The 27,080-nt window shown below is 43.1% G+C and overlaps 2 protein-coding genes across 5 annotated transcripts in view; both read left to right on the plus strand.

Moving 5' to 3' along the window:
• LOC100929018 (connector enhancer of kinase suppressor of ras 2) overlaps positions 1 to 4,530 on the plus strand; it is a 274,574-nt gene extending 270,044 nt beyond the window's left edge. Inside the window, exon 19 of the mRNA XM_031944609.1 lies at positions 3,595 to 4,530. The gene's annotated coding sequence lies outside the window, so the exon portion shown is untranslated. The remainder of the gene's footprint in view (positions 1 to 3,594) is intronic.
• Positions 4,531 to 4,955: 425 nt separating this feature from the next.
• APOOL (apolipoprotein O like) overlaps positions 4,956 to 27,080 on the plus strand; it is a 176,867-nt gene continuing 154,742 nt past the window's right edge. Inside the window, exon 1 of one of the 4 annotated variants that reach the window (XM_031944605.1) lies at positions 4,956 to 5,018. Coding sequence is in view for 3 of the 4 variants with exons in the window: in XM_031944604.1 (XP_031800464.1) it covers positions 6,128 to 6,142 (15 nt within the window). In the remaining variant the exon portion in view is untranslated. Of the gene's footprint in view, positions 5,019 to 6,020; positions 6,143 to 27,080 lie in introns of those variants that run through there. The other 3 variants (XM_031944604.1, XM_031944608.1, XM_031944607.1) reach the window with 3 other exon arrangements.

Raw genomic sequence — 27,080 nt, forward strand, 5'->3', positions numbered from 1 at the left:
TGGTTTTGGCAGGAAAACAATTAAAACAGTATATGAAGTAAAAATAGCTAGTTTGGAATACTTTTATTACCTTTATCAGTTGCATGATGAGCTAATGACACTTTTCTAAATCAATCTTAGAAGTGAAATGAAAAAGCAGCCAAATGATTCTAATTGGCTGGAGGGTGGAGTGCAAGTGCCTTGTTTTTCAGTAAGTGATCAAGTGATCGCAAAGCCGGCCACCTTCTCTGACTTGAGTGCCAATGTCAGAGGAAGAGGTTTAGTGAGAAAAAGGAAATTTGATGATAGTTTTTTAACTAAAGGCTGTATTTTATATCCTTGTATTTTGAAAACTATAATTTCAATATATTAATGTGACAGAGATGCCTTAAATTCATTGAGCTTTAGCATTTTCTAGAAAATGATTTCCACATCTAGATGAGCAATCCTCTACTTTCCCTGTCTGCAAGGGAGCAAGTTGTGAGAAAGGCCGCATAAAATGCCCCCTGTGAAGTCCCCACCAAGAACCAGAGATCCCTTCTAAAGTTAGATGGGGCAAAGCTGGAGCCCTTTTATATCTGGGCTATTATAAAGAGCCTTGTGGAAGAGTGGCCAGAAGGAGGAACTTTTGCAATGGGGCTAAAGTAACTCACTCAACTGTGCCCATTGTTACAAAATGGCAGAACATAAGATCATTTCAAGTAACTGGAGACGTTACCTGGTGACAGTCACACAGTTGGCTGTTTCTGTACTATACCGTTACTATCTCCTCCAATTTTTCAGTCGTCTCTTCCACAGAGTTTGTACCATATGCTTAGGATGGCTAGTCCTTGCTTGTAGGCAAAGGCAGCATGGAATTTAAGAATTTGCCCATATATTGATCTGGTTGCACTGTCCATGAGATAGTTATTAAGCCATTTGGCCAGAATGCTAGTGAATTAAATTGCCCGTGTAAGTGAGAGCCTTCTGCGTAAGATGTTTTTATATCTGAATGTTTCAGAACGTACCTACTGAATATATTATGATGGAAAAGAATAAGGAAGTAGCCATATGAAAGATCCACATTTAAAAAAATCAATACGATTAGTCTTTGTATTGCTGCATCCAGATTTTTCTTTTTAAATGCCTACTAAAGGGGTTTTAAAATTAAAAACTTTGAATCCTTAAGTCATAAAGACTACCAAAATAACACCCCATCCGTAAATGGCATACAAAGTGAAATTTCTTCATCTTATTTCCTAAGTATTAAAATCCTATGATGTATTATTCTCTGAGCAAAAAAACAGAAGGATCATTAAATAATAAATATTGATGAAGACAGAAGACAAGATCCCTCTCTTCTAGAAAAAACTCCCTTGCAGGTATTCATATGTACTTATTAACTTGAGAAAAAAAGAGATCTGTTTGGATCATAGAGACAAAAATGGACATGTTCTTTGGACAGCAACTTTTGGTGACGATTAGCATTCCCTAAGTAGGAACTTAGGGAGAGGAAATGGAAATTTACTCCTATATCTAGTAAACGCTGAAACCTTATGGAAAAAATTAAATTAAGATAGAATTATTTTGTCAGCTGTCACAAAGGATGACAGTGAAAATTTAAGTGCCAAATACCACATAATAAAAATCGTGTGCATTATCTAATTTACATTTCCCTTCTATTTTCTCATGAAGATTAAACTTTTAAGCAATTCTCATAGGAACTCCAAGGTTTTTCCCTACTTTTCAAATTCTTATAAGACATTTTTTATCTAAAATATTCTATGTAATTTAGATTCTCTAAGAAAATTAAAAGTTGCATGCTACCAGTTTCTGAGTCTGAACCTCCTGTAATAATTACTTCATTAATCCAGCCAATATTTCTAGTGTAAGATACAAGTCCTCTGTCTTTCTACTGATATTGGGATAAAAAAAGTATTTTTAAAAAGAATTTTCATATACATACTAGCATCCAAAGCAAAAGTTGATGTTATAAGCTACATTTGATGACTGATATAATGATTTTCTTAACTAACTCACTAATAGCAAGCAATGTCAATCATGAAGACATTGACTATATTTCATCATTTCCCAGAAACTTTGATAGCTTTTCTCATTGAAGGCCCAAGTAGACTTTTAAGAGTGAGAATGAAAATGAATGGTTATTAAATACTATGCAATTTGTGTTGATGCCAATATATATGCAGTACCTAAGGGAAATGCCTAGTATGTGAGCAGGAAGAATCCATCAGTAAGGGATTATGATTGATTTGGAAATGCCCACCAAGTTAACCTAATTTTATAGCAGATTTTCCTCACAAATTTCATCTTTTTAGTTTACACTAAACTATTCACACCTAAGTTTAAACCAGCTGACTGTGTTTACAGTAACTGTATTCAGTATGTTTCTAATAACTGACATGTCCATGTTTTGCTTCTTGGGTTTCATTTATCACCAGTGACTTTCTTACCTACATCTTTCTTACCTAAATTCCAATCCTATTTGCTGCTCCAAGGAACTAAATGAAAGCTATTATGATGCACAGGCTTAGCATTCATTAGGGATTCTTTATTAAGAAACCCAAGCATTTCAAGTGATTTTTTTAAAATAAAAAAAAAGATGGCACTGGTATTAAGAAACATTTTACATTTGACACTGATGCTGTATTTGAAAGAGAAGTCCTGTTATCATTAACTGCTGGGTTTGTCTAGTTTATTAAATAAGTGACATGCTCAAATCGGGAGCCTGCTTAGAAATGCTTTAGTGTGTAAAAATGTACGACACCTGCGTGCTATGGTTTACACTTTACATACATAAAGTGTGATATGGGCTACAATAATATTGTTTATTCAGGGGTTAGAAACCACACTTGAGAATGGATTTCAACCTATAGAGTCAATTCAATTCAATCTCAGAAAGCTCCAAGAGTACATTGTGGGATAGATACCCGCTAACTTAAGAACTCTAGTAAAGGTCTTTATGGCCTCTGATAAAGAACACCATTATCACTATTTCTGTAGCAATACAAACCACACTTCTCTCTCCTCGGGACTGTTTCTAACAACCGGTAAATCTGCTATTATGACTTCACACCGTTACTATTATTATTACTATTATTCTTACCACTACCGCTCCGTATGTGGCACCTAGGATCATGGAGACTTCATGATTTGTAGACATTTTTGTTTGAGGATTATTATATATATATGTAATATGTATATGCACAAATACGTACATATCAGGGGTTCTTAACCTTTTGTGTATCATGGATCCCTTTATCCATTTGTTGAAACTTCTGGACCCAGTCTCAGAAGCATGCTTTTAAATGCATGAAAGAAATTGAAAGATTACAAAAGAAACCAATTGTGTTGAAATTCAGTCATCAAAATGTTTTTTTTTAAGTTCACGGAGCCCAGGTGAAGAACCCCTGATGTACATATACATATATAGTAGAATTGATTTTTGTGTAATATCATTTTGATTCATTGACTGTTTTTCTTTTGAGTCATTGTCCATTTTAACTGCACGATAGGTGGCTTTTAAAGTAGTTTTATTAACAAAAAATCTCGCGGGAAAAAGAACAAGAGTTTGAATTCTCGGTTTTCAAACTTACTTTGTCTGTTTTCACACTACAGATATTTCAAACCGATCTCCTTTCATTATCTCATCAGCTATGAATGAAAAAAGAAGACAGCAAATCATCTGATTTTGCTAACTGAGAGACTTGGCTTGTATTATCTTTTCAACATGGCTAATACAACATTTCATAAAGTTTCGGGTTTCTTTAACCAACAGAAATTTTAACTTTTGTAGTTAGGATGTGTACATTTTTTAATTCTTCTCTTGATCCATTTCATGAATATAAGCATTTCCTTCCACCGGTACGAACTGTAACCCATCCATGCCTTCTCTTCCTGTGGCATTCTAGTCCTTTCATAAATCCTTCCTTCATCCTGGATCTATCCAACCCATCGGAAGCCTCCCTGTAGTGCTTCTGACATTTCATTGGTACAAATGCAGCGCTCGAACCTTCCATCCGTTATTCCACTCTCATCACATGACCAGTCTGCATCCTCTTCGGACCATACACTTCTTTGATGATGTCTTTATACATTTCATAAAGTTTCCATCTCTCTATGATCTCAAGGTATATTTCTTCTTCTCAACACACCATCACAATTCCATACTCCAGACAGTAAGAAACAGAGTCCTAGAAGGTGTAGATGCTACAGAGATAGGAAAGTGTTATCGCTTTGGTTTTAGGAAAAAGTAAATTTCAACCCCTGGATAAAACTTTAAAGTATTCTTGATTTTGTATTTGTACTATATTGACAGTTATTCACTCAGATTATATAGGCTTTAAATGTTGGTGATTTTCCCTTTTTGCTCTTGAAATGAGTTCTGTGTTGTAACTGGCTGTATTGTTTTCTATCACAGATTAAAGTGTTAACTTTCGTGTGTGATAAAATTTCGTGACTTGGTATCGTCACTGTGTGTTTCGCTCATCGGCCGTAGACCTCTTGGCGCAGCGCTCCCAGCCCCGTAGTCGCGCCGCCGCCGCCGTCGCCGCCGTCGCCGCCGCCGCCGTAACGTTAAGAAAATAACCACCACGTAGAACGCTTGTTTTTTTTTTGCCCCTCCCCTCCCAAAAGAAAAATCAAAACAAAGCGTCCGTAGAATAAAACGGGCGTGCTTTCGAAGGGAACGCCTCTCCTTCCTAAATTCGAGAGGAGCTTTAGTTTTAGCGGGTAACTCCCAAGTTTCAATTGTAATGGCTTTTCGAAAACTCAGAAACCAATACAATTGAACGAAGTGACCCGGATCGTGTGGCGGGGTGCTTTCGGTACTCCCGGTGGGTGCCCCTCTGTGTAGGGACTTCTCAGGCAAGGTACCTGCCCACGGCACGCTCCTTTGCACGACACACCCCTCTTGGTGGCGGCGGGAGTGTCAGCCCTCTAAGGTTTGAAAAGTGCTTTCCTCATTGCAACTCTGGGAGGCAGCTAGTGCGCCTCTTATTATGTCACTGTCTCGGGAACGACGCACTTAGAGCTCTGAGAAGGTAAGTGAGGTGATCCGGGGAACCCTGCCGGAAAGGAGCCCGCGGCTCTCCAGGCGCCAAGCGCCGCGCTCTCTAATAACCCCTCGATTTCCATCCCTCTCCCCCCCCCCCCCCTCGATTTTCCCCCAAGTTAGACAAAATGGATTCGTTGCCTCGCTTTGGTTTATCAACTTGCGGGTTGGGCCTAACCACAAGGCTACCCTCGGGCGTGATTGTGTAGATTGCCACCACCCTTGTCCCGCGGCTCCAACCAACCCTTTCGGTTTCCTGTTTCCTGCAAAGGCCGAGGAACTCCGGCCTCCCGACCCCCGCCAGCCCCAGGCACGCGCATTTCTTAAACCTCCGGAAGGGCGCCAGGGGCTGTCTTGGGCGAGAAGTCCAAAGTGCAAGAAAAGGAGAACCGCCCGCCTGCCCCGGAGGCCAAATTCCAGCCCCGCGTTAGGGCCTTCAGGAGTTCGAAACTTCAGGAGTTAGGGACCTGTTCTGGAGCCCCGCTGGGGTAGAGCCCGGGCCAGCAAAGCCCGGAGAAGGGGGGGGGGGGGGGGGGCTTGGCGGCGCCTCCGGCTCCCACCTCACCTGGGTGGGCGGACAACCTGCTCAGCCAGGCCCGCCCCGCTCCGCCCCCTCCAGAGGCCCCACCAGCCCAGGCCAGGGACCAACTTTAACACAGTCACGGCCCTAGAGGACCAGCCGCGCGGGGAGCGTTTCAGCGCCCTCCTGGCACCGAAGTTCAAAGATCGGCTCCCAGGGGCCGGCGAACGAAAAAGGCAGGTCACTCGTTGGGCCCAACGAAGGAGCCCCCATTGCGAGGTTACCTACCCCGGGATTGGGCGGTGGGGATGGGGGAGGCGGGTAAGGAGTGGAGGGGAACGAGGAACACTCGGGCTTCCTCTTCCGGGACCGACTCCAGGACTGGAACTGAACAGTTAAAACACGCGGGCTCCAGGCAGCCCAGCTGGGGCTGGGAGGAGGGGAAGGGCAGGGCGGAAGTGGGGAGGCTGGGGGGGAAGGGGACTAGAGGGCGGGGCCTGGCCCAGAGAGTAGCCCGTGTGTCCCTCTCGGCTCCCCGTACAGGAAGCCGGGGCCAGAGAGGAGGGAGCCACCCGGACATGGCGGCCGCAGGGGTGAGTCTCGTCCCCTTTTCCTTCTCTTGACTTAGTTGGCAGGGCGAGGTCCGAGAGCCAGGGCCCCGGAGCGGGCGAGGCCCTCGAGGTGAGGCGTCCGGAAGCTCGAATGGCGGGTCTGGGAGGGTGGGGGTGGGGAGCCGCTCCCTGGTGTTGCCCTCTCTCCATTCTCCTTGAAGTCGGACGGAGCACCTCAGCGTCCCTTCCCCACTTCCCCCCCACAGCTGAGCCGTTCAGACACTGTGGAGGGCACGGTTAGCTGTGAGGAGAGAAGTTGGGCAAAGAATTGCTTGTCGACTCGCGGAGCTTGGCTTTGGAGGAGGAGCGAAAGGGAGACTTTGGGGTGCGCAACCCAGCCCGTCCCCGCCGCGCTTTGGGGGAGGGGTCACCTCACACCCGGCGAATACATGGGGGGAGGGGAATTTGGGGGAAGACGGCCTGGAGGGAGACTTCGCCGTTCGCCCATTAGCACCGGAGAGGTTTTTTGGAGAACTTTCTGTCTAGGAAGCCGTTTGCTTCCGCGAACCGCTCCATAACCCAGGGAGCTAACGTCGAGCCCATATTGTCTCCCGTTTTAGAGATAAGGAAAATGGAGGCAGAGATTGGGCCCTAGCCAAAGTGACCCAGATAGTATGTGACCCAAACCGAGTTACACACGGGTTATCTGCCTGCAGAGCCAGGTCTCTTTATACTCTGGCTCACTGCCTCTTGCTGTGCACCTATCCCACCTATGTGGTGACTCACCACACACTTTTAACTTCGTAGGTCCCCTTCGGGGATCCATATCATGGGGGCTCAGCTGCTTCCCCAGAGCACACCTCATAGAATATTCTCATCTCTGTGTATAAACTGGCCTCCCAAGTCATTGGGCAGTTTCCCTCAAAGCAAAAGCCTGGATTGGTTTGGGGACAAATAAAAGTCTGGTAAGTTTGGGTAACTCTTAAGGGGCAGTCTCCTCTTCCCTCTCTCTCCTTTTCTCCCCTCCCTTTCCTTTCTCCATAAACAGTCAAATTTCCATAATCCAAGACTGTTCCCCTTTAAAAAAAAAAAAATTCTGTCTAAAATAACATTTCGCTTGAAACCTAAATTAAAGCCATTGGATGCTCTCGTATTTTCAGTACATCTGAACTCAGTTACTTTGTTCAACAAGGTTTTTCACAGCACTGTTAACCCTCACTAATTCTAGTGTAATCGAGGCAACCGTGTTTTAAAACCGTTCAATGCTAACCTCTAGAGGACTGAATCTTGTAAACTTTGCTGAATGTTGTTTTGCTCCATAAAGTAATGCCGGTCTGGAGATTTCACAGTGTATTTTACTCTGGCCTCTGCAAGGCAGTCTTTGTAGAACAAACTATTGTTAGGTGTATTTGTGGATGTGGCTAAATACTGGAAAATATATGTAAGGTTTCAAAAATGTGTTTTGTCAAAGATTCAGCTGGTCCTCAAAATGATCTCTGTCCTATTTGTACTTGTATATGGTGGTCCTTTACAATGATATGTTAAAGTTTACATGAATTTCTTGCATTTCAGAATCATGAAAGTGTTCTCTGTTAGTGAATCTTTGAAATCGGCCATGTGATTGTTGACTGTCATGGGGATTCTAGTGTTGCTGTGAAAAAGATACTTTATTAAAGTATTGTCATTTAAATTGGGATTTGACTCTTAATGTTTAAAATCCTTACACGAGTTGTACTTCGGAGCAAAGGGTCAAAGTTTGCTGAAACACTTGCTGAAACTCTTTTGGTCTCAGATAAGACTATCTCTTTAGGAAGTAGGGCAAAGCAAAGTGCCTTTGAATTAGTCATTTATTTCTATAGCACTTCTAGGTTTAGAAAGTGAAAACAAAAACCTGTGAGGTAGGCAGGACAAGTATTGATATTCCCATTTTACAAATGTGCTGAGATGGGTTGCTCTGGCTCACATAACTTAGTGTCACAATTGAGATAAGAGGCCAGTTCTTCTGTCCTCCTAGTTGCTGGCTACCCACCTTGCCTTATTCTCTCATCCTTCCCTGGGGCAGAGCTGAGGTCTTATCATTTGCTTAGCTCTAATTGCCACGCCTCTGTTTCCCTTCCTGATGCCCAGCCTTTGGTTTATCAGTGGGATAAAGTATTTTGAGAAAGACAGTTTTTCAAAAGAAAATTAGTTGGATAATCTTAAATAGGCAGCAATAAAAGCAAACCTTAAGTACTTTTGGTGACAGTGGAATCGAAAGAGAGTGGTTTTCTCCCTAACACTTTTTCCTCTTTATGGATAAGGAGAAAAAGACAGTACACAAAAGGCAAATGAGGCCAACCATAGTTTGCCTAATTCAATTTAGCAAGTATTTTTTGAGGGGCGATTAGTTAAGGATTTTATTACGCTTCTGCTGTCTGCAAGGAGATCATTGTGCAAGATGCTTTGGACCCAAAGACGAATAAGATAGGTTCTGCCTTCAGAGGTCAGCATAGCAGAGGGAAGAAGCTTCCAGAATTCCAAAAAAAGAAGGCAATGATACAGAACTGTTCCATATGTACAAGTTGTCTGCAAAACCTGCAGAGAGGCTAATAAAGAGGCTGACTTCCAGAATATCATGGAACACAAGGAAAAGATTTGAAAACTTCCTCTTTCCTAGTTGCCCTTTACAGCATTCCACCCTGGTCATCCTGATCTATATCTGATCACTGCTTCCAGAGGAGAAAGTGAGACTAGTGACTTTGCACAGCTCACCTCCCTTAAATCCAGTTCATTTGCTTGTCATGGCATCACCTCCCTGATGTCCTGGTCCTCTTCCAGAAGGAAGAGCAAACAGCCACGATGTAAATTATATTGAAATATACCTGGCCAAGATATGGGCAGAATCCTCTCAGAGTTCAGAGGAGGGGGAGGTCATTTCTTGTTGAGAGATGAAGGCTTCATTGAGGAAGCATTTTCTAGACTGGCTAGCAAAGGCCGATTGAACAATTCACCTGACTTGAGCTAGGGGAGGTGGCGCTGCAGTTCCAGGTTTAAGGTCCAAAAAAGAGAGAGGGAAAGGCCCAGAAAGCAGTATGTTCTAGTGTATTGGAAATAATGGGAGGTGAGGCTAATTGGCACCAGATTGGGAAGAGTTCCTAATTCCTGCCTGAGGAATTTAGTACTCATCTGGGGGCACTGACCTCACAGCTGTGGTTTACAAATCTGACTTTGGTGTGTATATGAGATCGAAGTGGGAAGGAGATAGTGAAATTGTCTGGATGAAACCCAGTGGGTACCTGAGCTAAGGTGAGGAGAGGGGGAGGTGGCCAGATTGCAAATGAGGGATAGATAAGACTTACTTGACCAGATTTATCAATCAGAGAGGAGGATGGAAGGACTGACTGGGAGGGAATCAGAGGTGGAGTCAGTGGAGGTAAGAAGTAAAGACCATCAGTGGCTTTGGGAGGAAAGATTTTGGTTTTCAGTTAGAATCTCTCCTCCCTCTCCTTCAGAGCCTCTGGACAAGCCACTGAACATTTAGCCTCAGTTCCCTCATTTGTAAAATGGGGATGGTTTTAACACCTACTTCACTGGGTTGTTGTACCTAGCAAATGAAATAAATACATAAAGGATTTTGCAAACCTTCAAGTGCTATATAAATGTTTCTCTCTTGTTACTAATAATTCTTTAAATTACAATAATCATTGAGTTGTAATAAAACTCAGTATGAGTAAGCAAGCATAAGTAGGCCGAGCAATGTACTGGGTTAAACTGTTGCCAAATGTTGTATTGAAAACTGGGTTCAAACCAAAAGGTTTTCCCAGCACCACTCTGACTGGGCCCGTAAGCACGATTGCGGATGAGGATACTGACTACCTGAACAGTGGACACATTTCTGAAACGCTTCCTTGCTTGACCCTCAAAATGTTATAAAATGATAACTGTTAAAATTACACGAGGGGGAAAATGGCTTGGGGGGGGGTGCTGGGGGTTGAGTCAGAAACTTCTTTTCCTTTAGGGGCCCCTGGGATGTAAATGAAGCTAACAGGCAACATTACTACTGAGCCTGTTCATCCTTCCATTCATGGAGATCCAAAGACAAAGAGAAACCAAGTCATTGTCTTCCAAAAACTCATACACTATAGGGGAGATGGGGGGGGGGGAGGCAGTAGTCATTGATTTTAATAATTACCAGTAATTTGGGGTCTGGGGAACTACCAACTAAAGAAAACAAGCAGTTTCCTTAAAATGAGTCGGAAAGTGAGAAGGGAGAGGCGGGGTTGTCGGTTCTGGGAGGGAGGGAGGTGGCAAGACATGTAGGTCCCTTAGCATTAAAGATTTCCTCAAGAAGCTTGGGTCTGTGGTTTCACCTCTGGCATGAATGTCTCCCACTTCGGGCACTGGGGCCTTGACTGGATCTGAGACCTGGGACCCTGGAAAAGGCAGAGAATTCTTTCAGACTGTGAGAATGCATGGAGGCACCACCAAAAGCGCCAGCGTTCCTCCCCCACCCCAACTCCTTCATCCTCTAGGTTTTTGGGAGATGAGTTCCCTGGTGACTTTGTATTTCATGTACCCGGTGAGCCAGGCCCACATCTCCAAGAACCGGGACACTAGAAGTTGTCTTTGGCTTCTGAGAAATTTAGAAGAATTTGCCAACGGGAATATAAAACTTCAAGGAAGCACTTACCTAGTACTAAATAAAGACTTTTAGTTTTGTTTTTATTGGTTCTAAATGTAACACCAACTATTGACACGAGAATAGCTTTGCTGAGAGGAATATTTGAACCTCTGAATTGGAAAGGAATTTGAAAGGTTACATGTTCCAGTCTCTTGGTAGGTTTTAAGTGTTTCAACCACACATGCTTCCTAGCTTTATTTTCTGAATAAACAAGAAAAACAAGGTTTAATAATAATAATAATAAAGAAAATTAAACATGAATAAAACCAGAATCATAAGCACCAATTCAATCTACCAGGCATTTATAAAGTGCTACACACACAGCACTGAGGCTACAGAGACAGAAATGAAGAAATTTCTGCACGGGAGGGGTTACCTTCTTCTGTGAACAAACTACATGTACAAGCATATACAAAATTTATATGCATTTCGGGGGGGAGGAGACTAACAAAGGGGCGGGGGGAGGGGAACCAGAAAAGGAAATTTTTAGGAGATACCATCAAGCTGACCCTTTAAGGGGTCATGGTGGTCCAGGAGGTGAGAAGAAGCAGGAGGAGCACTGTGAACTTGGGGGATAGCCTACAAGTTGGTGGAAGCCTCAGAGGCAATCCAGGTCAATCCACGCTAACAAAGCAAAGAAGCCCCTCCACAACCTAATCGACCGAACCCCTATAAGGGGTAACACACCATGTGCCAGAGCAGCCCAGTCCACTTTCAGATAACTCATGGTTTTTCCATTCGTGAAACTTCAGTTTTCTCACTGCACCCTCCATCCTGTGGTCCTCGTCTGTGTCTTCCAAGGCCAAGCAGAACAAGTGACAGCTCTTCAAATGATTAAACATAGCTGACATTTCTGGTTTCTTCCTCTCCCACCCCAACTTCTACAGGCACACATTCACAGTTCCTTTAACCTAAATTGAGATTTGGAGGGATTGTTGGTTTTCCCTACCACATAGTAACAAACTCAGTGGGTTTCTTTTGTGGTAAATCCAGTGGCCATGCCAGACAATGAAAACCTGCCAAGCAGAAAACAGATGTACTTGGAGCCAATATTACTGGGATAGAACTTTGTGGCAGCCCACGGGCCCGACTCTGTGAGGAGGCTTTCTGGAGATCAGAAAGGGGGAGCTAGTGCTTGGGTGGATGTTTGAGCTGATGGCTTTTGTAAAATGAAGGAGAGGGAGGTGGGTGGAGATTGGAAATTCAAGGTCAATGATGAACAAGAGTTCATGGTGCACTTCTAACAAAAAGTCGAGTTGTTTGTTTTTTTTAAAGAAAAAATACATGTACACACAAACACATGAAGGGCAACGTGTTATAGTAGATAAGGAGCTAGCTAGTCTTGAAGCCAAGAATACCCTCTGACTCTGGCTATCTGACTCCTGGCCAAATTAACCCTTCAATACTTTCTAAGGCAGTGGCTCTAACTTTTTGGTCTCAGGAAGCCTTTTGCATTCCCTAAAATATTGAAAATTCCAGTTTTTGTTTAAGTAGGTCATTCTTCTCGCTATTTTGTAGTAGAGATTAAAACTGCTAAGTTTATAAAGTATTCATTCATTTAAAAGAATAAACCCATCCCATGTTAACATAAATAACATTTTAAATGAAAGTGACTAAGTTTTCCCTCCCAAAAAAATAAAATAAAAATTAGGGAGAAGAATGGCATCGTTTTATGTACTGTTTCAAATCTCTTTAATGCCTAGCTTAATAAAATTGTAATGATAGCTAGCTAAATAACATTTTAAGATCTTGCAAAGTGCTTTACAGATATTATCTCATTTGATCCTCACAACAATTCCAGAGGTAGTTGCTGTTATTCCATTTTACAGATGAGGACATTGAGGGAGACAAGTTAGGTGACTTGCCCATTGTTGCACAACTAGAAAGTGTCTGAGATTAAATTTGAACTGAGGTCATCTCATTTCCATGCTAACAGTCTCCCTACTACACCACCTGGCAATGTGACATGTTTTAGTTGAAATATATGAAGAAAATCTGGCTCCAAATAGGTATGTTGTTGAAAACAAGAAGACTATTTTAGTAGTCAATAAACACTTATTAAGCTCTTACTATGGGCCAGGCACTGTGCTAAGTACTGGGGATATAAAGAAAGATCAAAGAGGGTCCCTGTCCTGGAAGGTCTTGCAATTCAATGGGGGAAACGGTAGGCAAACAAATAAGTACAAGAAACTATATCCAGGATAAAGTGGAATTCATTAACAGAAGAAAAGCATTAGAAATAAGAGGAATCCAAGAAAGTCTTCCTATAAAAATGGGGGGTATTAGCTGGGACTTGAAGGAAGCTGGGAGGCAGAGATGTGGAAGGACAGCCCCTTGCAGAGAGTCTTGCAGAGGTATGTCCTTTGTGGAATTGCTTGGAGGCCATTGTCCCATTATCAAAGGGAAGGGGGTGGGTAGAAGTGGAATCTGTAAGGTGTAATAAGACTGGGAAGGGCGGCAGAGGTTTGGTGGGTTATTAAGAGCCTTTAATGCCAGAGAAATTTGTATTTGATCCTACTGGAGATAGAAAGCCACTAGAATTTATCGAGATTGGAGGTGACATGGTCAGATGGGTACTTTTAAGACAATCACTTCAATGGCTGAATGAAGGGTGGACTGGAGCAGAGGGAGAGGGATCAGGAAAACCAACCAACAGACTTTTGTAGTAGTCCAGTTCCAGTCATGAGGTCTTGAGGGCACATGATATTTTATTAGTATTGCTAAGATAGTTTTGACTTCACTAGACTCCTCTGTCAAGGACCCCCCCAGGGACAGTACTGGACAAACTTATTGAGAGGCAACTCAGAATGGCAGAGGAGGTGCTGGCCTGCATTGCTTGAGGGTATTTACTCAAATGGGACTTCCCCTGTACCAATAAAATCACAACTCTAGTTCAATTTTATTTTTTTTCACTAAAAATCATACAAATCATATAGCATATGCGGATGCAAGAGAGGCTGACAAGAACTTGAGTGGTATAACACTTAAGAGATTTATCCACTTAAATTTTTCTTCCTCCACACTTAATAAATAGAATATTCTTCAGTAATTTTAGTTCATAGCTTCCCACCTGTTTTTCCACCTCAACTCCTCCTCTTTCATTTGAGGAGACTTCATTCAGTATTCATAATGATGAATCTCTCTCAAGTGTCCTAACTTGCTAGTTCTTCAATACAAAGTTTTCAGTCCTCTTGACCTTTTTGTTCCCTCTCCTTCAGCTAGGTACTGAGATTGTGTACTCCTGATCTTACCATTACCCACAAATACTCACTTCTGTGCTCATAAAACTTGAAATTCCATTATCTGATTATAATATTTTACCATTCCATCTTTCCCCATGCCTTACAACTACTAATCCTATTCTTCATCCTCACATGACTTTGTCTTCCAACCTTCAGGACTTTCCCATTCTATCCCTCCTACTCTGCCTGCACTATTCTCCATTCCCAAACTTGATTTCCTCCTTGGTAAAACAGTTTAAATCTCCACTACCCCCCATGCTTAAATCCCTTTACTCACCCCATTCCCTACCCCCTGCCTCCTTGTCCTATCATCATTTACAGCTTGGAATGTTTCTAAGCATCTGCTTCCTTTGCTCTTCTTCATGTGCTGTTGAAGGGAGCTATAGGAAATGATGAAATTCTGCTTATGTGATCTCAGTTAGATACTCATTGCATCAAGGCAGTCATTCTACTCCCTCATTGATTCTTTATATTCTACTCCATAATCGGTCTGTAGTGTTATCTTCTCAAGCCTCCCCCAGAGCCCCTCATCTCTTAGGGAATAATCAAGGCCATTCACTAATAGTTCCCTTTTCTCCGCTTCTCATCTCTTAAGCTTCATCCCCTACCATGTCCTTTATTCCCGTCTCTGATAAAAAGGAGGCCCTTCTCCTGGCCAAAGCCAGCTAATCTTCTGCATCCATCTTTTATCCCCTCTCATATGGACCCTTCTCTTCATTCCCACAAATCCTACCAACTGTAGACCACCCCCGTCTCTCACCTGGACTATTGAAGTAGCTTTCTCATTGGTCCTCCTGTTTCAAGACTGCCCACACCAATCCATGGGCTTCCATACCGTTTCCCAAATTACTTTGCTGAAGCCTAGATCTAATTGTTACCCCTCTCCTCAGTAAATTCCAGAGGCTTCCTCTTGCCTTGAGGATCAGGTAGAAAGTTTTCTGGTATTTAACACTCTAGAACTTGGTTCCTTCTGACCTCTCTGGAAATGACCCCTAATATCCAGTTACACAAGTCTATTTGCTGGTCCTCACACATGCCCTTCCACCTCTCTGTGCTTTTATTCTGCCTTTCTCCCATTCTCCGAATTTCCTTCCTTCTCCGCTCAGCCTCTTAGAACAACTGTTTTCATTCAAGGGTCTAGTCCAGGGGTCTTCAAACTATGGCCTGAGGGCCAGATGCGGCAGCTGAGGACGTTTATCCCCCTCACCCAGGGCTATGAAGTTTATTTAAAGGCCCACAAAACAAAGTTTTTGTTTTGACTATAGTCCGGCCCTCCAACAGTCTGAGGGACAATGAACTGGCCCCCTATTTAAAAAGTTTGAGGACCACTGTAGTCAAATGCTACCTTCCACTGGAGTTCTTTCCCAGAATCCTTTGTCTCTCCCTTCTTTCCACCCTCTCAAGTTGTTAAAATCTTTTCCTTTAACATTGCAATCCAGTTATTCTTTGCATCTTATAGGTACTCATTAATTTACACATACCCATTAGAATATATCACAGAACCTGAGAGTTGGAAGGGCCCTCAAGGCATATCATCAACCCTTTCTACTGGAATTTCCTTGACACATTGATATAGAACCAATAACCATGGGCAGCTGTGGTACAGGGGATGAGTCCCAGGTTCTGTCAGGAAGACCTGGGTTCAAATCTGTCCTTTGAGCCTTATTAACAGCCACTTAACTGCTGTGTGCCTCAGTTTCCTCATGTGTAAAATAGAGATAATAAGAGCACCTTACCTGTCAGGGTTGGTGTGAGGTTCAAATGAGATAACTGTGAAATGTTTAGCACAGTCCAGGCACATATTGTTGTTAAGTCACATCAGTTATGTCCTACTCTCCATGACCCCATTTGGGGTTTTCTTAGCAAAAATCCTACAGTGATTTACTGCTGCTTTCTCCAGCTCATTTTACAGATGAGGAACTGAGGCAAACAGGGTTAAGTGACTTACTGAGGGTCACATTACTAATAAGTGTCTGAGACCAGATTTGAATCAGATGAATCTACCTAACTTCAGGTCTGGTGCTCTAACCACTGGTCAACCTTGCTGCCCCCCAGCCAGTCACATAATAGGTGCTGAATAAATGCCTTTTTTCCCTCGCTATAATTTGTCCCCATATGTGGTTGGCCAGCTTCTACTAGAATTACCTCCAAAGAAGGGAGAGCCCTGCTGCCTTTTTTTTTTTTTTTGGCTGAGGCAATTGGGGTTAAGTGACTTGCCCAGGGCCACACAGCTAGGAAGTGTTTAGTGGCTGACACCAGATTTGAATTCAGGTCCTCCTGACTCCAGGGCTGGTGCTCTATCCACTGCATTAACTAGCTGCCCAAACTTTTGTACTTTTTCTTGTTTTTTTTTCCCCTGAGGCAATTGGGATTAAGTAACTTGACCAGGGTCACACAGCTAGGAATGGTTAAGTGTCTGAGGCCAAATTTGAACTCGAAGTCCTCCTGATTTCAGGACTGGTGCTCTATCCACTACACCAACTAGCTGCCCCCTGCTGCCTTTCTGGCAACTCCTTCATTCCCCTTATGGGCAGCTCTAATTGTGTCATTGTTCTCAAGCCTCAGGGGGTCTCTGGAGAGAGGTGGAACAAGTCCCATCCCACTTTCCAGGGACTTGACTTTTCTGTCTTTCTTTGCCCTCCCTCTCCCCCCAGTGTTCTTTTCAGACTACCCTTGCACAATTGCTCCACCACCTTGCATCCTAAACTCCAGGCTCTTGGCTATCCTGGCTGCCCTCCTGAATGTTTCTGATGAGGTATAATAAGGGTGGAGTAAAATGGGATTATAGAAATTGATTATTAAGGCTTCCTATGTTCCAGGTGCTTCCATACACCTCTTCTTGCAGCTAAAGTTTGCATTAATTTTGGAGGGCTACCATATCATATTGCAGATCCCCCTCACACCCCAGCCCCACTTTGCAGAGCAATTGCTATTTCACCATGCTTTCCTTAGCATTGTAAACTTCATGATTTCTGTGTCTAAACGCATGATTTTATATTTATCCCTATTGGATTTCATCTGAGGAGACTGAGCCCAGTTCTTGAGCCTGATGATCTTTGGGGATCAATGTCTCATTTACCCCTTCCAACTTGATGACATCTGCAGATGTGCTAAGTACACCACTCACCCCTACTTCCAAGTCGCTGGTAAAACTGTTCACTGGTGTAGGGCCCATCACAGATCCCTGAAGTGCATTGACCATTGAACCAGTAACAATTCCTCTGAATCCAGCCATCCAAGCAGCCCTGAATCTGTGATTCCAGGTCATTTTCTAATGAGCTCTGGTGAAGGGGGAGTGAAACTGTGTTCCCTTGAAAATTATCACTTTGAACCGATGTCCCCTTTGAAGAAGAGATCAGGGTTTCCCCAGACTCCAAGGAGTCTAGAGAGAGGGCCCTTGATCTTTTGGAAAAGTCACATCCTTATTCAGGAAATTCTAAATTCTCATTCAATTGAGAAATCCTGGTCTGATCAGCTCAGGCTGTCCCAACCCCGCACCAAGAGCTACCCATACAACAGGTTTCCTTTTACTCGTTTTCTTTGCAGAAGGTCCAAAGCAGCTTGCTCTGCTTCTAGGACCCTGCCCGCTGAGAAGGCATTCTCTTCTCAGTGCCAACCTCCATTTCCCTAATAGGGCTTTGCCACTAAAGAAGTCAGTCTCTTAGCTTCCTATCCCACAGTAAACTTCCATTTTTACCATTTAATATTTCGGGTTCGTGGATTCCTTCATGAAGAACCTGTGCGCCGACCAAATGGGGATTTTAACAACTCTCTGCCTGCCACTAACCTCATCACTAGGACCCCCGCCAAGTTACCTCGCCTCTTGGAGCCTTTGTTTCTTATTCTGTAAAGTGGGGATCATAATAGCCCAGGCTCATCTTGAGAGTCCAAGGAGACGCCATGGAAAGCCCTTTGCCAACGTCAAGACCCTGCATAAATGTTTGTATTTATTTTTATTTGTAATCCATTGCTCTCCCATCATTTTCACAAGAATAATATGTGATAGTTGATCAAAAGCCCAGCTAAAATCTAGGTAAAGTATATATGCATTGCATTTCCCCCTTCTGTGTCATACTTGTATAATCCTGCCAGAAATTAGGAAATGAGACTAATCTTGTTGAGGTGTAGACCACATGTTGAGGTCTAGATTTGGGGTACCTAAATGAAATTAGGGTTTAGTTAAGGCAGTGGGGTTTGGGTACAGGGGTCAAACAGAGTTCCCCCAACCCCTTGGATTCGGCAAGGATCGGGGAAGAGGTCTAGTAGGGGGAATTCAATAAAAGCATTTTTGAGAGAGCTAGATTAATAAAAGGGTTTTTACTGAGTTTAGAAGTGGAGATGGTGAAGGTAGAGATAAGGAGGGCACTGGACAGGGGTCCACATGGCGGATGTTTGGAATTCTGCCAAGAGGGTTCGGTGACCTTTTGTCAGAACTTACTTGAGGGGCTTTGGGGTGTGCCCCAAAGTTGGCTAGATCCGGTGGGGTGGGACAGGTCCGGATTCTATTGGAATTCAAAGGGACCAGGTTTGTGAGTCAAAGGGAATTTATTTTAGCTAGGGGGTTAATCAAAGATTGGAATCTTTCCCATCATTCCCCCTCAAGCAGTTGAAACTTAAATTTTTAAGGAAAAAGACAGGGCAAAGTCATTATTGAGACAGAATTAAAGATTTTCCTTCCAGGATTTTCCCAAGTTCAGGGGTCCTCTTCATCCCCCCTCAAGCAGTCACCCAAAGGCATGGGAAAAGGGGCGCCCGATTCCTTAACCTTCGGCTGGCAAGGGTCGGAGAGATTGGGGCCATGCCAGGGGAGGCGGAGGTTGGGATTTGGGATGGCAGAGGGGACTAAGGGGTGTTTGTCCCTGTTGTTCCCTCATTGTCCATGTTCTCCAGGCTGGGGAGGCGAGTCCAAAGATTAAGCCCAAACCGGGAGCAGGTTAAAACGGGTGTCATCCAGGTGGAATGCAGCGAAATGACAGGCCTTCGGGGTGGGAGAAGGGAAAATGGGGACAAAGTTTTTTTTAATGTAAAAGTGTTAAGTAGCCTGAGTTTAGCCCTTTTCACCCTAATTTTCCAGGAAAGCCATCTCCTGGGGTTTTATTAAAGGGTGTGGACTAAGGTAGGGGTGGAAAGAGGCCATACATCAGTCAAGATAAGAACAATTTAAGCTCGAAATCTTTTAACTTGTGCCTTTCTTTTTAAAAAGGTTGGTCCTTTAAAAGCAAAGACTTTGAGCCTTCCCCCCTTTCCCCCTCATGGGGAGGGGGTAGAAGGGCAGAGGGGTGTTAGAAGATCTCGCACTGCCAACCCAGCACGGCCCCTGAGGTGTTGGGATTGTCCTGGGAAAAGGGAAACAGGGAGCCCCAACTGGGGAGCAGGATGCCTGGGACCAACAGCCCCTTGGTTGGACCAAAGCCCAGTGTTCCCTCCTGCTGAACTCAGGACAGAGACGGGGTCTCCGACAGTTTCAGGGGACATACGGCCCAAATCTGGGAGAGATTTGGTTTAAAAGGCCTTCTGCCGAGTGTTTTTTTTTTTTTTTTTGAGGAGGCAGAAGTTGCCCGAGAAGAAAAGGAGAGTCTAGGTTGGGGAAAGGGAAACCAACAAAACAGCTGTTAGCATCAGTGGCAGAAACCTTGAGGTTTGGACCCCAGAAAAAGTTTTGGTAAGAGACAAGTGTGCTGGGTGTGTTTTGGCTCGCCGCTTTTGCCTGAGGGCACAAGTGTTAATCAGTCCCAGGATTAGAAAGAAAAAAGCACCTTAAAGGATGGATTTGTCGGGAGAGAGATTGGAATTCACTAATCTTTGAATTAGTTGAATTAAGGCACTAAGCTCAGCATTTGTCTCTCATTGAGACAGCTTAAAATTCCAGGGATGGGGGGGCCAATTCATTGCAAACCGAAAATTTCCCTTCTGTAATCTTTAAGACGCCTGAAGGTGCCAAAGGGCCTCCTAGAAGGCCGTTTCCAAAGAAAACCAGGATTTCGTCCCTAGACGTCTCGAGATAATTTCCTCAAGACCCGGGTCTGTCACAAGCTAAATTAGCTCAAGATTTTTGAGCCGCCCCTCCCCCAGTTATAGAAGGGTGTTGTGGTGGGCTTGCCTCAGGGGAAACCTCCTCAGAGGGCCACCATCATTAAGGGGGGAAGAGGGAAGTGTGCTGGGAGGGGTGGATGTGAGGGGAGTGTGATTCCATTCCAAAGCTCCCCTTAACCCCTACAGTATGCAAACACCCGCCCCTGAGCCGTAGTGTCTCAAGGATTGGGGAGGGACAACAGGGTCAAGTTAGAGGGAGAAAAGCCCGAAAGGAGCAATTCTTTTCCTAAAGGCATTCACGAATTCTTAATGGCTTCAGTTTTCCCATTACCATTTTTTGCTGCAGTCAAGGAATGAGGGGAAAAAAGAAAAAGCCATCTTCTAAAAATTTAATTTGCCTCGACCTGAATTTATTCAATCATTCCCAAAGGTCTTTTCTTGAAGGCAACCTGGCCAGTTGGGCCCAGAAAAGAACCAATTGTTGGAGGGACATGAAAAATCCAGAAAATAGAAAAGGTTAAGAGCAAAGGTTTTAGGTGAGAAAATTAGGGCTGGAGTTCCCCCTGTAGGGTTAGGTAGAAAGTGAGACAAGAGAGACAGACTCCTGGTTTATGGTTATCTCTCCACAAGCAGTAGGAAAAAGGTTTTAAGTAGGCCCTGAGGTAAGAAGAAAACGGAGCAGTTTAAAACCCGTCTTTTGTAGGCAGCCCCATGCAAAAAGGTAATTCTGGGTTCAAATTAAAAGGGGCGGGAGGGGCATTGTCTAACACAGGATGACCAAATGGGAAACGGTCCATTTAAATTATGGCCCAAACCGCTTCCAGAGGGCTGGGTGAATTTAAACCAGGTAGTTCAGATTCCAGCAAAATTCTGTTTTAAAAGTTTAAAATTCCGGAGATTTGGGAGATTAAGATTGAGCTCCAATCTCCCACTGTGTACAGTACCCCAAGAAGGGGAAGGATAGGGTATTTAAACGGCAGGTTGCCCCATGGGAGAGGTCTGAAACAGGCCTCGAGTTCTTTTCCCCCCGGGAGGGGGGAAAGGCCGAGCAGGGTGGGGGAGAAAGAGATATCTTACCCACGCGGTGCGTCCCAAATGGCGAGGGCTCCTCGGGATTCCATGTGGAACTTGGGGCGGGCGCTTCTAGCCCCAAATCTTGCTGGGAGAGCAAGACCAAGGAAACGTCACCCCGTCCAGGGGTAGGCCGTGGGAAAATTCTCAACCCACCCCAAGTCAGGGATTTTCCTTGTGGCTGAGCTTGACCATTAAACCCATTGCATTTCAATGGAGGGGAGAAGGGCTCAAACATGGCTCCCTTTACGTTTCTCCGGTTATCTCCCACAGATCAAAGGGGAAACGGCCTGGGACCCCCAAGAAGGGTGGGGCCCCCAAATGGCCCATGTTCTCCTTGGTCTGGAGGGGTTGTTAAAGAGACACTTCCCCGTGTCTTGGGTCCCTGCCTGAGGCAGGGCTTTTAGTGAGAAAAAAAGATTAGAAAGTTTGAGATGCAAAGGAAAGGTCTTTTCTCCAAAGGTTTGGACAGAGGGAGTTTCCTCAAGTAAAGAATCTCTCCAGGAAAGATTTTAGAGGCAGGGGGTGTCAGTGGACAGGTAAAAACTTTTAGTTTTTCCAAACCTTTCACCTCTTTGTATCTCTTGAGAAAGAGTGACAAAAGAGGTCTTTTGTCAAAACCGCACAATTCCTCAAGAATTGTGCCAGAATTTAGAGCTCCCCCGATATTTAACCCGACCCAAGGGCGTTTTCCACTCAAGATTAGGAAAGAAAAATATTTTACCTTGTCCGGTTCCAGATTGCCTGGTCAGAATAGAGGCCTTTTTCACCTGAAAGTCAAATAGGGTGAGACGGAACGCAGATATTCTCCCCACTACAGAGAGAGAGAGACAGACAGACAAGACAGACAGACAGACAGACATGGACGAAAGAAAGAACGCAGATTCTTCCCAGAAGAATATTGCCTGAACAGCTCAAAACCCATATTGGTTATGAGTGCCCCCAAAAGGTTGGGGTTCAGTTTATCTAGCTTCCGGTGTTCGATTCGGTCAGGGAACCAAATTTGGGTAAAATTTGAAGTCTAGATTTGGGGATAAAGAAATTAGGTTTAGTTAAGGTCTAGTGGCAGGTTTGGAGTACAGGGAGTCAAACAGAGTTCCCCTGCAACCCCCTTGGATTCGGCGCAAGGATACGGCGGTATATGAGGTCTAGTAGCGGCGCGGAATTCCCAATAAAAGCATTTATTGGCCCAGAGAGCTAGATTAATAAAAGAGGTTTTATTACTGAGTTTAGAAGTAGGAGATAGGTGAAGGTAGAGATAAGGAGGGCACTGGACAGAGGGTCCTCACATGGCTGGCATGTTTGGAATCTCTGCCAAGAGGGGTTCCCAGTGTGACCCTTTTAAGTCGGAGACTTAGCTTGAGGGGCTTTGGGGTGTAGCCCCAAAGTTGGCTCAGATCCGGGTGGGGTTGGGACAGGTCCGGATCTTCTATTGGAATTCAAAGGGACCAGGATTTGTGAGTCAAAGGGTAATTTACATTAGCTAGGGGGGGTTGGGAATCAAAGATTGGAATCTTTCCCGCATCAATCTGGCATGATCTAATCTGATGAAACTAAATCAACTCTTTATAGTCATTGCTCCCCTTTTTATACATAAGTTCTCTGTAGTGAGCCTTTCCAGACTTTTTCCAGGAATTGAATTTAAGCTTACTGACCAGTAGTTTACAGATACTGTTCTTATCCCTTTAAAAAAAATTGAGATAGGATTTACCTTTCTCCAGGCTTGCCTATCAGGAGGTAGCTGAGTGGCCCAATGGGTGAAGCAAGGGACTGGGAGCTAGGGAGACCCTAGTTCAGATTTGGCCTCAGGCACTTACTAGCTGTGTAAACCCTGGGCAGCTCATTGAACTTATCTGGCTGCTTGCCATGTGGGCATAATCATTTAAACAACCGTCCTTTCAAAATCAAAGGAGATAATCTTTGTAAAAAGTGCCCCATCCCTTACTTGACCTGAGTCCCTGCTACATAGATAGTTATTTCCTCCCTCCACTCCTTGATCTTTCAAGTATCATTAGGAGTAGTTACTTGAGGACTGGGACAGGTTTTACCTTCCTTAATACCCCAAGTACTTAATTATTAGTTACAGACTCAACTTTTGGCCACATAAAGCAAGGCTCTACCTTCCAGGAGTTACTGGCTTGCTTTCCTCATAATTTCCTTTTATATTATTTTAACAAAAAGCAAACAAAAAAAAAAAAAACTATCCTTAGGAAATTAAATCAGAGAATCATCATTGGGGGTTTTCAGGTTTAGTTGTTTTGGTTTGTGTTTTTTTTTCCCCCTAGTTCTTGGGAGGGAGGAGGAAGCAACCTGGGGGAAAGAAAAGGCCCTTTTAACAGGTAAAATTGCACAGAATTATAGCAACACTATTCAATTTTCTAAATTGGGACAATGCAGATATATACACCCTGGATTCTTGGAGTGTGATGTTATTTTCAAAGTGAAAGCCACCCCGCTCCCTGTGAGTGTATTCCTAGGGGGCGCTGCTTTGGATAACCGCTTCCTTAACTGATTATCTTAGGGATCCGGGAAGCTTTTGTCAGCCCTCAGCTCTAGAGATTATCTTAAGTAACGGGAATTTTCATATGAAAGAGAAAATAAGAAAGACACTGTGTGTGCTTTTTCATCACTGCTTTTAAAGAAGTCTTGGTTGATCTAGAAAGAAAAACAAATCAGAGAATTAACTGAGGAAACTTTTATTACCTCCAGATTTATCTTTATGCTTTTGAATGCAAATCCCAAAGTCTCTGCAGGATTGCAGTTTTAAGAGACATGTGAAACAAGTTATATACCAGGTGGGGTATCTTGTATTTGAAATGGATTGCAGGGATGTTTTTAATCATTGGAAAGGTGAAGGATGAGTTCACTGTTCTGATATTATTTCTCTGGATGACTTCCAGTTTACTAATAGTCTTTCTTATGTACTTCCCAGAACAATGTTTCACTGGAAGTCTGACCAAAGCTTAGAGGAAAGCAAGACTGTCTTGGGAGGTTATCCCTCTGTTATTGGAAGCTAAAACCAAATTTGCTTTTTTTTGGTTGCCATATGTTATTGACTCATTGAGATTATAGTCCACTAAAACCCTGAGATCCTTTTCAGGTGTCTTAGTAAGTCAGCTTCCCAACTCCATCTTGTAGTTACGGAGGTTTCTAAAACCTATATGAATTTACATTTACTAAATTTCATCTTCTTAAGTTTGGCCCAAGGTTGTAGCCTATTTGAAGTCTTTGAGTCACATCTATAGTTTTAGTCCCTTCTTTCCCCCAGTTTGATATCATCTGCAGATTTGATAAATATAAAATCTGTGAGTTTTATCCTACCCACTGATAAAAATAATAACACAAAGCCCAAGTACACATCCTTGGAGCACCCCACTAAAGACACCCTTCCAGATTGGCCTCATCCTTCTGTTGAAGTTGGGAATGGGGTCCCCAAAAGTTCGGAGTCCTAGACCCGTATCACGAGGTGTCTCATAAGAATTTGCAGACTTGAACCCATCTCCCAGTCAAGGGACAAAGCTTTATTGCAATATAATACTATTACAAAGTGGACTGAATTGTAAGAGAATTCAGTAAATAAACAGAAGCAAGGAGAGTCATTTTACCCAGCTTTTACCATAGTGCTAATTCTATGGCTGAAGGAGGGAGTAATCTCCAGATGAATTGAGGGTGATCTCCAAAATCTGATTATCATCAGTCAGCAATGAACTGAGAAATAGTCTATTCAGACTTAGAAAGATTGGGTGTGGGGTGTGGGAATTTCCTGAGGCAGACTCCAAAACCAAAAAACCCCCAAGATTTCCTGACTCAGTGCCAGAACAGAAGCCCCCTCCCTAAAATCAGGGGACCACAAAATCATATGACTTCCATGATTGCTCTTTGGATCTAGTCCTGAATAAATCTATTTGCCCCATGTCTGCCATTTTGCAAAGGAATAACTTGAGAGATTATGTCAGATGCCTTGCTAAAATCTAGGTAAACTGTGCCAAAAGTATTTCCTTGAAGTAGCAATCTAATAAAACTGTCAAAAAAGGAAATTAGTCTAGAATGACCTGTCCTTGACAATGCCATAGTGACTGTAACTGTGATTTCTTTTTCAAGGTATTTACTAACCTATTCAGTAATGTTATGGAATGTTGCCTAGATTCAGAGGCAAGTTCACTGACCTCTAATTTTCATTATTCTCCTGTCTTCTCTGTTTTTTTTTCTTTTTTTAAAAAATTAGAACAGTATTTTCCCTTTTTCAGTCTTAATAGCACCTCTCCCATTCTCCATGATCTTTCTACAGTCAATGCCAATGGTTCAGTAAACTTTTTGGCTATTTCTTTCAGCACATTGAGATATAGAATATTTCAATGGCCAATTGAACATATTCTGTCTTCTACTTTCTGTTGCTATAGTATAGGCCCATCAATTCTAGGCAATGCGTTCATAGCTTATTTTTGACTTTTCTCCAAAATGGCTCAAGGCAAGTAAAACCCCTTTTCATTCTTAACTTTTCTTACAAACCTGAATTTGATCTTTTCTGAGTGATTTTTTACAGATCCATGGTCGTCTTGTGTATTTTGCATTTGAGATCTGCCATTCTATCTTTTACATGTGTCTTTTTAAAATTGAAGCTGGCTAGAGAGTGTGTCATTTTGATCTCTTTAAACAACTTCTTCTTTTCCTCCTTCTCAGAAATCTGTTTGAGAGAGCCCCCATCCTCCTGAATTGACTTCCCTTGTATTTTAGGTCCATCCTTTCTCCGAAAGCTTTGCAAATTTAAGTTGGTTAATGAGTTCTCCCAAAATCTAACAGTAGAGTCAAAAAGACTCACTTTCCTTTCCTTAGCTATCACAAATTCTTAGATCAAGAAGTTACCTTCCCTCAGTATTCCTGTCATTTCCACCTCCACTGATAATTCTCTTTTTGAGGGGATAACTCAGTCCAAAATAGACTTTCTCCTCAATGCTTCTTTCTTTCTTTCTTTTTTGGAAGACAACACAGTATTTTCCATTTGTGCCATTAAAGTGCCTTTATATCTTTAAAATGTCAGAAAATTAGTTGTTCTGCTTATGGGGCATGGAGAACTCCTTTTTGTTATTATAACTTTTATTGACAGAACCCATGCCTGGATAATTTTTTGCAACATTATCCCTTGCACTCACTTCTGTTCCGATTTTTCCCTCCCTCCCTCCACCCCCTCCCCCAGATGGCAAGTAGTCCTATACATGTTAAATATGTTACAGTATATCCTAGATACAATCTATGTATGCAGATCCATAAAGTTCTCTTGTTGCACAAGAAGAGTTGGATTCAGAAGGTAAAAATAACCTGGAAAGAAAAGTAAAAATGCAAACAGTTTACTCTCATTTCCCAGTGTTTCTTCTCTGGGTGTAGCTGCTTCTGTCCATCCTTGATCAATTGAAACTGAGTTAGATCTTCTCTTTGTCGAAGAAATCCACTTCCATCAGAATACATCCTCATATAGTATTATTGTTGAAGTGTATAATGATCTCCTGGTTCTGCTCATTTCACTCAGCATCAGTTCCTGTAAGTCTCTCCAAGCCTCTCTGTATTCCTCCTGCTGGTCATTTCTTACAGAACAATAATATTCCATAACATTCATATAGCACAATTTACCCAACCATTCTCCAATTGATGAGCATCCATTCATTTTCCAGCTTCTAGCCACTACAAAAAGGGCTTCCACAAACATTCTTGCACATGTGGGTCCCTTTCCCTCCTTTAGTATCTCTTTGGGATATAAGCCCAGTAGTAACGCTGCTGGATCAAAGGGTATGTGCAGTTTGATAACTTTTTGAGCATAGTTCCAAATCGCTCTCCAGAATGGTTGGATTCCACCATCAATGGATCAGTGCTTCACTTAGGTTATCTTAGATAATCCTCACAACCCCATGGAATAAGTGTTCTTATTTCCATTTTTACAAATGAGGTGACCGAGGCTGGTGTAGTTTATATGACTTAGACA

The sequence above is a fragment of the Sarcophilus harrisii genome, chromosome X (genome assembly GCF_902635505.1).
Source record: "Sarcophilus harrisii chromosome X, mSarHar1.11, whole genome shotgun sequence".
NCBI lineage: Eukaryota > Metazoa > Chordata > Mammalia > Dasyuromorphia > Dasyuridae > Sarcophilus > Sarcophilus harrisii.